Here is a 15,179-nt window from a genome sequence, read left to right as displayed (position 1 = left end):
GCTAAAGAAATCTACAATAATATCACTGATTAAATAATTACAACGCATAGCATAAGAAGATCTTTCAGTGCTTAAATTAAAGTAAAGAAGAGAGAAGAGAAGTGGAGAGGAGAGACGGAGGGACACGGTTAACGAGGAAGGAAGAGAAGGAAAGAGAGAGATAGAGAAAACTAGAACGATCAGAAGATACGGATCCATTGGCGATTGGAGAGAAATCGGTCGGCATATCGAGATGAAATCGATCGTCGCCCGCCGGCAACTTCTTGCCAATTAGAGATCTGACGGGGACCATCGTAATTGCAATTTCGAGTGCCATTTGGTGGTGGTGTGTGTACATGTGTGTGTGTGAGAGAAGTAGGGTAGTGGCTATCTGTTCGCATGGCGGTGACGAGGGTGAAATAACGACATGGTACAGGTTTGAAGCTTTCGTTACATTAGTCCCTTCTCCCTCTGAGCCCATATTCATCCTTTTCGGTGAGAGTACGGATGATGTAGATTTATGCGGCGTATGGGTCGCTTTATTGGTCCGATTGCGGTATAGGCAACTAGGTCGGGTTGTTGTTTACTCCATCGCATAATTGCTCACTCCATTTACGTATCAATCGGTGCATTACTATTGCGCTATGGCTAATTAACGCTTGTTCTTGCTTTCATATTCGGTCTCCTCTTCGTTCCTATGACGAGTAACGTCATTGATGAAGTGGTTTAAATACGTCAAGCTGTTCGCGCGAACCTCTTCTTGGTTTTGTTCTATAATCAGGTTAAAGTATCTTTCTATGGTGTATTGTATGTATGTATATGTTAATGATAACTGTTACGATCGCGATGTGAGACAGAGAGAACGAGAAGATACTTTGTCTTCTTTTTTTGACTCTATGTTATTTCCACGACGACTATACGAGTTAATGAACTGCTGTCGAGAATATACACCGTTTACGAGAGACTGCTATGATATAACATGGTTTTCTTATTTCTTCGAATTATTTTAATTAAATATATATATACTATAATATAAGACAATATATTTTACAATGTAACGTTAGACTGTTTTATACGATACTATTTATACTATAATTGTAGAAATTCATAATATATAAGTTAAAATACGTGTAATCCTAATCTTTTGCTGCTTCTTTAAAATTGTTTAAGTCATACATGCATATTTCTATGCACTATTAATATTAATAATTAAATTCATTCTTTTTTTTAAATGCATTTACGATATGACATTTATCTTGATTCATTTATATGTATATAAGAACAATTCTGTAAGAATGTGATTTTTTAATGATAACGTTTGCTTATGATTTGTACTGATAAACGTATAACGAGTTTTAAAATTTTCATGAAAACTATTCAATCGTCGATTGGATAGCATCAAGCTGTCTTATTTTTACCCCTAAATAAATTCCTGATATTAGTCATCCTAGGGTTAGTCAGACTCGACCCTCTATCTTCCAAGTTTTCCTACTCTACCATAATCTAACATATATACAACCATGTCGAAGTTCTATTTCCCAAATCCTTAAATAACCAGCTTCTGTTTTCTGTAGTCGTCCTATTTTGGATAAAACTGGATATAAAATATGAGGACAATTTGTTTGGCTTTTACATTAAAATACGAACAAACTTTATCCCCAATCCAATATGTTATTCAGTAAATTAATTTTTGTTGACCATTTGAACATTACCCTTTTATACGCATCAGTTGATTAACATAGTAAATTATTAAACCATTTACGTGATATATTTGTAAACGATATATGTTTGCGTGATTTAATTTACGCGGTTAACAAATATACTCTTTTACAATTTTTATTGAATTTACTACGTTGTCGCAATGCCTATACTATGATAAAGAAGAAATTTCTTGTGCTTTTCTAGCAATGTTCTGATTTGAAGCCAATTAGAAAGAAAACAAACGTCGATTGTTCCGAAATACGATACTGACAACGACAATCGATCCAAATTTATTTTGATAGTCGTAAAATTTTACGAACCTATCTGGAACAAATATTTTTAAACTTATACTGGCTTCACTGTGTATAGTATTTTTGGTTTTCGTATCGGTAGACCACGATTTTTATCCCCGTAAAAAAAATCCCAAAAAAACTACATGGAATGAACATATCACGAAAATCCAGGTTCGTGTATCGTATATATGAATTTATTAAAATAAATAATCACAATATTCTATTATTCATTTCATATACGCTTGTTTTATAATATTTCGTTGAATAATTATTTCTTGCATACCTCATAACTTATTTCTTACCGATCTATTAACTGGTGAATACGAGTTAACTCGTTACGAAGTTTCAATTTCTCTCTTGATAAATTAAAAAAAAAAAAAAAACAAGAACCAAATTACTTGTTTCTCAATTAATTTTAATTAACGAAACATTATAAAATATTTATTACTCAATTATACTTTTGTATTTGTTTTACTACGTTCTGTACTTGTACAATTTCATTTAAAATGAAATTACCGATTAAAAAGTCACACGGTAATCGATTTGAGATTATAATTTTAGAAAAATAATAGATATTAATAAAAAGACATTTTGGCAAGAAAGATCGAATTGAAATGATTTAACATGTTTTGTTAAAAAAGAAAAAAAGGGAGGAAGTTTCGCGGCCGAGTCGATTATCAAACGAGCGTCGTTCCGCGGACAGGGGTGGTTTTCCGTTGAACGGAAGGAGCGCGCGCGTTCGTTCACACTAGGCGTAAACGGATCGATCAACAATATAACACCGCATAGCTTGTGTTAGGCGGTCAACGAGCGAGTCGTGCGCGTTCTTGTTGCCCTTGTCCCGCCCTAAAACGCAACGTCACCGACAAATTATTTCATCGAGGCACAGACCGAATATCATTTCGCGCTTGCAAACCACGCAACGCCATAGCCATCGCATTGGTTTAATTCACAATCAGTTGAGATTTTCCTATCCCGTTCTCATTCTCTCCCCCTCTCTCTCTCTCTCTCTTTCTCTCTCAGTTACTTCTAGGATTGATATATCAACGATAAATGTTCGTCGAGGTCTGCCAGGACGATGATGGTGCGTCATTTCGAGTTGAATTGCAATAACCGGCCCAATTGGTATTAATGCTAGAGTGATTCATGAACGTATAAGCCGAATAGAGCGGTCGCTTGCTGTCGTCATTTTACTAAGCTACGAACACGTCCAGTTAGAAACAACTAAACTAATCGTGACGGATTGCTTGGTTTATAACGTTGACGAAAAATTACGCGGTTCGAAACTTTTGGATGAATCCATGTTAATTCGTTTCCGTTCCGATAATCGCTGTATTATTCCGTTTTTTTTCTTTTTTTTTTCTATTTTTCTTATTCTACTCTGATAATATGGACAATTTCTATGAGAACGAACACGTCAAAATGACCTCTCGATAAGATACACTTTATACCCCGGGCTCCATATACATTAGCATTCTACCGATCATTCCAGTTTTCATTCCACGCGCGTCGCATTCTTGGTTCCATGCGTGCTTTGCTTATCTCTTCTTGTATTTCTTTTTTTTTTTTTTTATTTACTTCCACGACCGATTCCTTCCACCCTCTCCTCTACCCCCGTCATCCCCTTTTCCTATCGTATAAGCACGAACTCTTTGTTGCGTGATTTTTATTCTTTTGAAAAAAGAAAGAAAACAAAACGAAGGGAGACAGAGAGAGAGAGAGAGAGAGAGAGAGAATATACATTTTTTTGTCTTTCGAATGCACTAGAGTCGATCGATTCGACTTAGAAGAAGAAGAAGAGACGCGCAAAGCTGCAAATATTTGTATCTTTCGAGAGAATAGGGCGGGATTCGATGGTAAGGAAGAAAAGAGCTGAAGAGAGAGGGCAGGGGGAGGGAGAGAGGGCAGAAAAATGCGTCATCTTTATTGGTGGGAGAGCACGGGGAAAGGGTTTGAAAGAACAAGTCGAACGATTTTCCTCGTCGTCGCGTACGGCGCCACGCATATCCACTCGACGTCCTTTTCAAATCCACTCGTACTTCCAAACCGAAGTTGGAATTTAAGTCCGTAGAAACGTACTTTCTCATGAGAGTGTATGTATCCATGAAAAAATGATAGAAAGTGGGAAAGAGAAAGAGAGAGAGAGAGAGAGAAAATTTGTGTAGGAAAAAAAAAAAAGAGAATCAATATTAGACGATGAGAGATGAACGTAGGATGCTAGTACTAACAGGTACCAATTAATTACATTCATTCTGTCACGATGTTTAATTAAAAGTGCAAACGACCGTTGCAGTTCAGCCCATCGAATTTGTCGCACTTTTCGTAATGCGGAATTGCATTTACACGGAGCAGGTTTCGGAAGGACGATTACGATGCTCTTTCTCTTTCCCGCTATCCTAATTAATTAATGGATTTTGAATCCCCGCCGCTAGGCAAATCGGTCGAAAGACCTAAAAAGTTTTACTAATTAGAACGATTTGGATTAAAGCTTTGTTTCCTTTTTTTTCTTTCTGTTCTCCGGCAAACCTCCCGCCATCCCTGTGTCGTAAACCTCCATGAAGATGTGTTTTCTACCACTTTGGGTTATATACGTACGTACGTACGTACTTACATACATACCACGTGTATGTATGTATGTATGTATGTATAAAGTATATCGTAACATTTGTGTTCGCCTTAAAAAGGTATTAATTTAGTCGAGTCGGAAATAGACGTTCTGGATGCACAACGGGAGTTTGAGAAAAACGGTGCTAACGATATCTTTTTACCCGAACCATTTTTTTCGTTAATATTTTTTTGTTTTGTTTTTTTTTGCAACTCCTCTTCTCTCCTTTTTAACCGGGCGAACAACGCTTATCGCTTATCGCATGGCTCGAGGCCGTTTGCATTTTAACCGTCTCGTTGTCGATCGCTCTCCAATACGCGCGAATGAATTCGAAATTTTTCCGTGTGTCGTGCGCGAGTTTACGAATACCAGTAACGTATCTTCTTGAGTATTATCCTATTCATTTATAATCCTTTTCATTATTCATCATAATATCTTCAGTTCTTTTTTTTTCTTCGTCAATTATTATTTTTTCTTTCTTCTTGTTCTTTTCACAACAAGTTAAATATAATATGTCGCATTTTTTTTTTTTTCACATAATATTTGTCATTCACTTTCGTTTCAACGCGCGCGTGCTCTCTCGTTCATGTTAAATAATTAAACGTTCGAATTTATTCTACATACGGCCCCCAAAAAAAAAAAAAATAATCTCGCGACCAAGGAGAGAAATTATTTATTGAATAATTTTATAGAACGGAAAATCTAGTTGGCCCTTCAATGACCATTGGACAATGTTCGATTTATGCGTTTTTAATATTGAACACGGATCGCTCGTTTCACGTGACTACATATTTCATTTACCACGAGTTCTGTTCAACGAAATTCTCCCTTCCTACCTTTCCTCTCTTTCTCCCCCTTTCTATCTATGGTTCTCGAAATATAACAGATGAGACGTAAAAAGGGCGCTGGGGAAAAAAGCGCGAAGACAAATATTTGTCATGATTCTCACCGGTTTATAGAACGCTCGAGATATCAGCTCGTAGCTCCGACAACTTCTACTTTACCTTCTCGTTCCTCGACTTCTTTTCTTTGTTTTTTTTTCTCTCTCTCTCTCTCTCTCTCTCTTTTCCTTACTCTCATTTTACCTTTTTCTTCCCCCCCTTCCTTTTTGTCATTTCGTTTTTCCTCTTTTTTTTATATCATTTTATGTGTGTACATGTGGATGTCATTTTCTCTCTCTCTTTCTATCATTCTTTTTATCGTACTTTAAATAAAAAATCATAATATACATAAAATATAAAAAAAATTTTAGAGGAAAATTATCACTGTAATATCATTTTCTCGATCATTTTTGAAACAATCTATGTATATTTTGTAGTAATATAAATCGAATAAATCTAGTTTTATAATAATTGGCGCTCCTATAATATACTTCGACTAACTGAAAGAATCTCACGGTCTATTTTTCTTTCTAGTTGGTTTTCTTTTATTGGATTTCTTTCTAGCGAAGGATATCGATGACTGCTTTTTCTCGAGAAGAGAGAACGATCTCTTTTTTCACGAGAATAAAAATCTCATAGAAGAAAATGTTTAAATTTGCTTAGATTGTTTTGCACAGTTATAAACTCTTTGTTAAATATTTATAAACGTTGAAAGATTTTTTCTCAAAATATGAGATAGACAAGCGAGATAGTGTGAGAAAGGAGAAGAACAAATAAATAATCCTCTCTCTTTTAGTTATTTATTATAAATTTTATTCTCAACTTCTTTAATTGTAAGTATTAGCTCGTAAAAAAAGATTCAAGTTTAATAAATCATTTTGTTTTCATTAGCACTAAACTAAGAAGGTATTACTCGTTCCGTTAATATTTTGTTTTGCGATTCATTAATTTATTTAAAACTTTTTTTGACGCTACCAACACGCGTAACAGCATTTTTCACTTTTAATCCATATTGTTGTTTGAAATAATCCGCGAACCGATAGAAAAAAGAAGAAAAAAAAAAAAACCTTAATTAAACTAATTGTCACTCTACACGCGGCTTGATGTTTTCTCGCAAGGGAAAACAACGATCAATTGATATGATGAAAAATCAGTCCACTACTGTTCTTCCCATTTTATTTTTCAATTCATATCACAAATCTAACGTAGAAAAATATGACTTCGTGAAAATTAACTCTTAAACTATAATATAACGATTGACAATTCTTTATAATATTATAATAAACAATTGAAATAATACGAAGTCAAAATTCCCCCCCCCCGAAAGATTAAAACAATTTGAAAGTGGTATGCTTTGGGATTACTATAATTAATTCTTTGGGAATACGTTAGATTATCTCCTTAGATTCGGTGTACACATGGTAATACACGGTAGGGACTTTAATACTCATTAAATTTGCATCTCGAGACATTGAGAACGAGAAAGAGAAAGAGATAGAGAAATAGAGAAAGAGAGAGAGAAAAAGGTGGATAGGGGAGGGGGAAAGAGAGAGAAACGAGCGAGGAAATTATTCGGGGTTGTTTGTACGAGAAAAGCGGAAGGAAGGAAGGAAGGAAGGAAGGAAGGAAGGAAGGTAGGTAGGTATGTAGGACCTTTGGCAATTCTCTCGCCTAAGCCGACACATTGCAACGAGTCTAGTCGGATTAAAGTAGCACTGCAGGCAGGCGATTCGCGGTTTCGTACATCGTCCCTGTCCCTTTGCCAACGATGAAACACGACCAGAATCGCCTGGGTAAGAATAATTGATAGCTTTAGTTGTAGAAGGAATAAAAGGGTTAGTAAGAGAAAGAGAGAGGGAAAGATAGTTGGGTAGAAAGAGAAGCAAACTTCCTATCGGATACTATATCCAAAACCGAGCCTTACGATAAGTCCATAGTTCGAGGGATTCGAGAGGATTTCTCCCTTTATATCCCGAGAGAGATATTAATTCGCCAATTATCGAAAGAGCACAAAGCTTCGTTTAATAAACTTTCTCTCTCTCTCTCTATGACACATATACACAGACACACACTTTCGATATAGAAGAATAGATAATATATAATAGATATAAAGAATAAATAATTAGTAAAATTTCTTATAATTACTAATGATATGTAATAAACGAATCGATTGAATTCAATTTTAAGAACGTGATTAAAAGGGTATTTGCATTATATTTAAAATGATGTATTACTAGGTAAACGATGCTATTTAAAATTTCAAAGAAGGCAGATAGAGGCAGGTGGTGGTGGTGGTGGTGGTACGTTGGTAATTTAAAATTTTATCAATATTGGTTTTAAATTTCCCCCTTCGATATCTAAATTGACGTGTTTTTTTTTTTCTTTCTTTCTCTTTATTTTCTCAAAATCAATATTGCCTAAAATCAATTCTGGATGTCAAGTTTTATAACGAACAAATTTTATATAATATCATTATAATATATAGATATGGTTTTGTTCTAAATAAAGAAAAATAAAAAAAGGTAATTCCTCTTTGCGAAGACTGGGAATATAAAGAAAAAAAAAAAAGAAGAAGAAGAAAGTATAAGCATTAAAGAGTGACCGAATGACCCGGTTAAATTTCGTTCCTCTCGCAAATCGTCGCTCGTAAGAATTTCTTTGTTTTACTTACTTAAGGTTTAATTATTCTACCATTCCTTTGTCATAATGGGTTCCACCCTCGTTAAGAGAGAGAGAGAGAGAGAGAGAGAGAGAGAGAGAGAGAGAGAGAGAGATGGAAAGATAGAAAACAGCATTCCAGTTTAGTGCANTTAAGAGAGAGAGAGAGAGAGAGAGAGAGAGAGAGAGAGAGAGAGAGAGAGAGAGAGATGGAAAGATAGAAAACAGCATTCCAGTTTAGTGCAGTTATTTGGTAACGTTTTATGGTTTAAGCTCTGGTTTTGCTTGAACGAAGAAATGTTTGTATGTACATTAATGATGAAGTCGACTGTAATAGGACTTTAAATTTTAAAATGAAAAACCAGAGGAGTGTCTTTTTTAAAACCGACGTTATCGTTTTAGTTTTATAAGAAAATTATTTTACGTATTTATCATTAAGAAATTATTATTATTATTATTATAGTTTGTGGTTGTATATCCAAGTATATACTTCTATACTACTGATTTATTCGGAGTTTGTTTTGTGTGTGATAGTAACGAAGATGAAAGAGATATTTTTCTTTAAACTTTTTTTCTTCTCCTTTTTAGCAAGTCAGATTACCCAGGAGAAACCAAATCTCGTTAATTAAGGTAGATCTAGCTTGTCTCTTATGCATACTTTGTACTTTCATTGGCATTTACGAAACGGTGTAGTAACGCGTCAAGATTAACCAATTAAAAAAGATACCTTGTCCTCATGTATCAAAAAATTTTTTTCCTTGGTTATATAAAAGTATTCGAGAGAGAAAAAAAAGCACAACTATGTTAAAAAAAAAAAACCATAAAAGTCGATACGACAGATATCACGGTTGAAAAACAATTCAACATGAATATATGTTTAATTTCATTCTATCTGTTATATTTCGTTCGTTTTTAGATCCATTATTTCATCTGGTAGGAAAAACGATATCATGAAATAGAACTTGTTTTGCGTGATATTCCAATATGGAAACCTTTTATTCTCGAAATTACACATGATTCCCTATAAACAAAAAAAAAGTTCATCTATGTATTTTCTTTTTCTCTCTTTCTTTCTTTCCTTTTTTTTCTGTTTCGACAGAGGCACGTGCACGATACGACGGATACGTGTACGGGCCTCCTGAACTTACCGTGCCCGGCATTACAAGGGGTTTTAATTTCGTTGAGAAGCCAGATGGACCGAAGTGCTACGTGTTCTCCTTTACGGTCGCCTGCGTGTTCTTGATTAACGTCGATTCCACGGTGGTGGTCCCATGTTACGTTCTCATTTTCCTTTCCGCCACTTTATTCAATTCACCGGTCGGTAGTAACACCCACCACTAATACTACTATCACCACTACCACCATTTCAGGCAATAGTCCTACTACCAAATGTCATCATCACCACGGTCATCCTCGTTTATAGCCTACTTTTTCTTTTTATTCATTCCCCAATAGAGAGACCGAAAAACGTTTCGTTTCGTTTCTTTTTAGTGAACGCGTAAGTAGTCGTACAAGTGGTACTGAACTCGAATCGTATAATTTAACAACCTTTTCATTTATTTGAACTTCTAAAATCACTTTGGATAAAACGTAATACGATCAAATTTATCGATTATTTTGTTAATTGTTAAATAAACTTGTAGATTATATTTTTCATTTGATTAACATCATGAAATATATATTATAATATATAATTTTTAAATATTATTTAATTAAATATTATAATATATATATATATATCTCGATTTTTTTTAAACGTCTATATTATTTTTAATTGATCATTCTACAAACGATCTACTATGTATTGTAAAAAGAAAATCTAACTCTTATTTGTGGCTTGATAAAAGCTTTAAAACATTATCTCTTATTTCTATGAAGTACTTAGAATTCTTATTGAAATGGAAAACGTTTAAAACAAGTATTGTATAATACTTATTGTTTGTAATTTCCGATTATTTATGAGAGAACATTTTATCGATAGCAGCTACAGTAATCGTTTAAAGCGTATCCTTTTTATCATTCTTCTTTCGAAGATAAAAGAAGGAAACAAGTGGGAGGATTTAAAAATGGAAAGCAAGAAATATAGAAAGAAAAGTACATCGGCCAGTATTGTTCGTACTGTAATTTATTACAATTTGTACAGATTACAAATCAGTACCTATCGTTTCTTTCTTCGCATTCATTGTTAGGCGTCTTAAAAGGAGCGGATATCGAGCAAAACGTTGTCGCCGCTTATCGTAGCTGCGCTAACGTTTATAATATTATACCGATCATTACGAGGATTATCTTGAATTTTATAATCTACCCTTATTTTCTGTCTCTTATTTTTATTTTTATTTTTATTTTTATCTTTATATTTACGTGTTATATTATTTTCTTTCTTTTTATTCATTGTCGCTTAACATTGGCGCGTATCCTTATAACGAAGAAGAGAAAATCCGAAGAGAGAGAGAACAATTTGTATTTCGCGGAGAATGGTGTGGCAGTATTTAAACATATTTTCGATTTATAGTTGAGAGGAAATCGGAAATTGCTCCTGATTGTCCAACATTTTCCTCTCTAACTAAAATTCGTAATATCCCTCACGCACATAATTCCTCCCTCTTCTAATAGGACACACTTTTTTCTTCATATTTATATGTATTTTTTACTTCTTTTACTTTAAGGAACGAACGAACGAACGATCTTTCGTCATTCACCTTGCTTTGCCTCCACTTAATTAACAATTTACATCAAAAAGATAACATGTTCAAAAGTAACTGCGTTATGTACTTATATAATAGGTCGTCGTCGTAGATTTTACAATGGGGTCGTCTTTTTTTTGTCCTTTTTATTTTTTTTTTTTTATTATTTTTATTAAGAAACGCGACGCGTCGCCGTCTTTTTATTTCCGTTCTTTTTTTTTTTGGGGGGGGGGGGGGAGTTTTTTTTTTTTTTTTTTTTTTTTTTTGGGGGGGGGGGGAAGTTTTTCTTTTTTTTCTTCTTCTTTTTTTTTATTAATTATATATTTCATCGTCGTCGTCAGGCTATTTTCGTTTAAATTTTCTTTTCTTGTTGTTATTTCTTGTATTTTTTTTTCTTTTTTTGTTTGTCCTTTGTTAATCGTTCTTGTCACCTTATTTCGTCTCATTCGTTTACAATAAAAATCATCGTTATTCGACTATCTACTTCAATACATAGTAACATACATAACTGGAAGCCCTAGACTACTAGGTTTTACATGGACGATGTATTCGGGTCAGACAGTGGCAATGATGTTCTCGTTAATGTCGCGGACAAGCTACCTTGTACCAAGTACAGCACTCGTAAGTCGTCCGCTCGTCAAGGCTTCGGTCATCGCCAGTATTACTGTAGCCAAGGCAATCGAAGTCATCGCTGTGGAGTACCAAACTTGTTGGTTCGTAACAACGCTTGCACTTGATTCTGCTGACAAAGAGAGAGAAAACAAATATGGTTCAATTTAGAATTAAATTACAATGATAATAACAAAAAATTTTCTATCGTTACATATATATATATATATATATATATATATGTATATACACTCAATTCTGTTTTTACACGATTTTGATTTAACACGATCGACCCAAATTTTAAGAAGAAAATTTTCCTTTACCAAGCACTCCATCTTAAAAGGATTTTTCGATAGATGGAATATACTTTTTTTTTTACACGTATTTTTTGCCAACGTATCTATCGTGTTAAAACAGAATTATGTGTATATATATAATACAATACCGTTAAAGTGTATAATACAGTTAATTCGTGAAGTGATTAAACGTTTTAGGAAATGCATATAAAAAAGATTTTACTATACACTTTAATTAGTTGTATTATAAAATAACTATTTAATATATGTATTCACGAGAGATGAGTAATTAAAAAATAAAATTGATATTTGATTTATCTTTTCAGAAATTTCGAAGATATCTTACTTCGTCATTTTTCTACTTCTGATTATTTTCTATTTTTCAAAATCTAATTTAATCCCTTAAATTAATAGAAAATATTTTATCTGGAGAAAAAATAATTTTTACTTGAAAGATCTTAAAACGAAAGAACACATATATTTTGTCTCCAAATTTATAAAAGTACAAGTACAGAACATGATAAGTATAAATATTTAGAAGCAAATCACAATCTCATATTTAAACTAAACCAAGTATAATTATTTCATGTAATAGCTCGTTTTTTCTTGATTTAATGGATTTCACGTTTTGTATGTGTGTACGTATGTGAACATATGTGCACGTATGTTCGTAGAGTAAAAAAATTAGACTCGTTAAAATAATGCATACAGTGTTTTATAACTATTTTACTGTAATTTATCAGTTGGAGAAAGAATCAAGGGAGAGAGAAAGAGAAAGAGATGGAGAGAAAGAAATAACTAGTACTAAACGATATATCATTCGCTCGCAAATAACTTTAAAAGCGTACCATATCCCAAAGGTACAGAGAGAATCGTAAAACGGTTAGTATCTTAACATCCCGACGATGGATATGAAGTATATATAGACAATGCATTTTACGGAAATCTCTTGGGAATAAGCCCCCCAGTATGTCCTCGGGCCATTTTGATAAAATCGTATCTACCATGCTGTAACATCGAGAGGATATCCTCTTATCGTTCTCCCTTTAAACCTTTCCTTTAAACCTAAAAGGAGAAAAGAGAGAGAGAGAGAGAGAGAGAATGGAAGAACAGAATTCCAGAATAATTTCGACGTGAGACGATAAGGTATCTTATATTAACAAAATCAATGCAAAATACAGGTAACATTAAAGCATCGTGCTTCAGATTGTATCTTGTCAAATTTTATCTGCTACTTAACGTTAAATCGTTATTACCATCAAATTCATAAAAAAGAAACAAATTATTTAAAGCTAAAGAATATGTACACTTTAAATTGCAATTCTAATCTTAAATTTTCGTTATTTATATTTTCGAAAAATATCATTAAATGTAAAAATTCGTAATAAGTTTTTCAACATTGTTTTTTCGCAAAGTAAATATTATATTACCTAACGATATTTTTCTTTTTTTCGTCTTATTCGTTTTTGAAAATTATTTTTACGCATATAATGCAACAACGTTCGTCGTGAATTGAAATAAATTATGAAAAACTTCCCTCCCATTTCCCATTATTATACTACATTAAATAAAAGCATCATACATATTATTTTAATACAACCTATTTTTTGTCTTCTCTATTTCAGTAATACTTTTGAGGAAGAGAAGCATTGGTGAAAATTTAACGAAACTCTAAGCGAATCGATAAAAAGTTTCATCGAAGTAAGGTTGAAAAAGAACCGAAGGAGTGATAAAGAATCGTATTAAGGGCAACGTCACAGTTCCCCGCGATTAAATTTTCAAGAAAGGGGTCGTCGGTAAGAAAAAAAAAGGAACGAAGACGAAGGGAAAAAGAAGCGAGATCGAAGTAGTAACTCCTGGAGAGAAAGGATGGAAAAAGTAAATTAACGCTTGACTCGCATTCTCGGCAAACCTCGACGAACTCAACGCCGTTGGAAGATGCAAAGAACCTTGGGGGTAAAGTACCCAATGGTAATTTCGTCCGCGACGAAACGTGCAAAATAATTGGACCAGTTTGTCGGGAACGTTCTAGGTAAATGAACTTTTTTTTTTTTATTACTATATTTTTTGTCTTTTGCGGCTTGTCTTAATGTTTTCTTAATGTTTCCACTTGTCCTAATGTTGCCGGATACACATGTGCCGGTAATTGTGACAATGACCAAGGTAAACAAATTTTAAAACTTGATTTAAACTTAAACTTGATTTAAAACTTGATTAATTAAATCTCTTTTTAAATTTTTTGATTTAATCCACTGTCATAATTATTGGAGCATGTTAGTTGGGGCAAGTTTAACATATCTTTTGCAAAAATGTTTTTAAGCAAGTATTAATACCAGGTCATATTTATTATTAAAGGTACACCCTAGCGAATTCGATGAATAATCAAAAATCGTTCATTTTTTAACCTATTTTCTTTTATTTGGGAATCTATTTGTTTGTGGAGCTTATATTGAGACTATAAAATGTATTAAATAATAATAAAAATAATTTGATTGAATTTAATTGTGATCTTAACAATTGATTACTTGTATTTTATTTATCACTAACAAAAGTATCAGATGATCAGAAAATGAGTTTCAGATATCCACTAAAAAATAATATACCCTGCATAGTCTTAATGTTAAGGTAGATTAGAAATTCGATCAGTGCTGATTGTTTTAAGTTTATTGTTTATCTATTTACTATATCTATGTATATGTTGACAATGGAAATTTCGTGTTTATGGAAAAAGAAATAAGTATTCGTATTGATTTTTCAATCTGTCTAAAGATATTATATAATAGAATTTTATATTTTATATTAGATTAGTTTGACTTTTCATTCAGTCATTTAAAGATAATGTAATTACGTTTTATTACTTTGTTCATATTCCTCATACAAAAATTCATTTACATTGTAAAATGTAGCGGAGAGATATTGTAATTATATGTGTATTAATTATAATTCACAATTAGACTGGGGAAAAAGATACATTTTCTATTATTCATTTTAATATATTTAGCATATATATATACTTATAGTTTAATTATAATTATATTATAACCGAAAATAACTGAAGTAACATATTTTCAGTATTACAAATGGTAATAAAAATATTTTAACGATAAATTATTTTCGTACAGTTGCGAGTTAATGGAAATATTTAGATTAAATCTAATAAACGTTTTCAACTTCGTACGTATTTGTTTCAAAGTTTTCATTTACGATATGAAAAGAAGTAGAGAATCAAAATATATTTTAGAATATTTCTTATAAGGTAATTAACGAATATCAAACGAAAATAGTGATAGTTATCCCGGTCTTCATAAATAATGAAACACGAATAATAACGTTTACGTGGTACCGCATTTACGAGCTTATTAACATTGTGAAAAAAGGAATAAAAGAAATAAAATAAAACGTATTATCCAGGATAATTTCGGTCAGATGTGAAAATTAAGAGTTATCTCTTTTACTTTCTTCTTTTTTTTTTT

General features: G+C 32.7%; 1 protein-coding gene across 2 annotated transcripts in view; it reads right to left on the bottom strand.

Annotated features, from left to right (window-relative positions):
• Positions 1-11,196: 11,196 nt before the first annotated feature.
• Positions 11,197-15,179, bottom strand: part of LOC106786414 (synaptogenesis protein syg-2-like) — a 112,034-nt gene continuing 108,051 nt past the window's right edge. Inside the window, exon 6 of one of the 2 annotated variants that reach the window (XM_014747790.1) lies at positions 11,197-11,540. In XM_014747790.1, coding sequence (XP_014603276.1) covers positions 11,398-11,540 — 143 coding nt within the window. In that variant the 3' untranslated portion in view covers positions 11,197-11,397. Of the gene's footprint in view, positions 11,544-15,179 lie in introns of both variants that reach the window. The other variant, XM_014747789.1, reaches the window with a different exon arrangement.

This window comes from Polistes canadensis, unplaced genomic scaffold, assembly GCF_001313835.1.
Source record: "Polistes canadensis isolate GaletaPanama2010 unplaced genomic scaffold, ASM131383v1 scaffold_73, whole genome shotgun sequence".
NCBI classification, from domain to species: Eukaryota; Metazoa; Arthropoda; class Insecta; order Hymenoptera; family Vespidae; genus Polistes; species Polistes canadensis.
The sequence above is the reverse complement of the archived record's forward strand: the minus strand, read 5'-3'. Positions and strand labels throughout refer to the sequence as shown.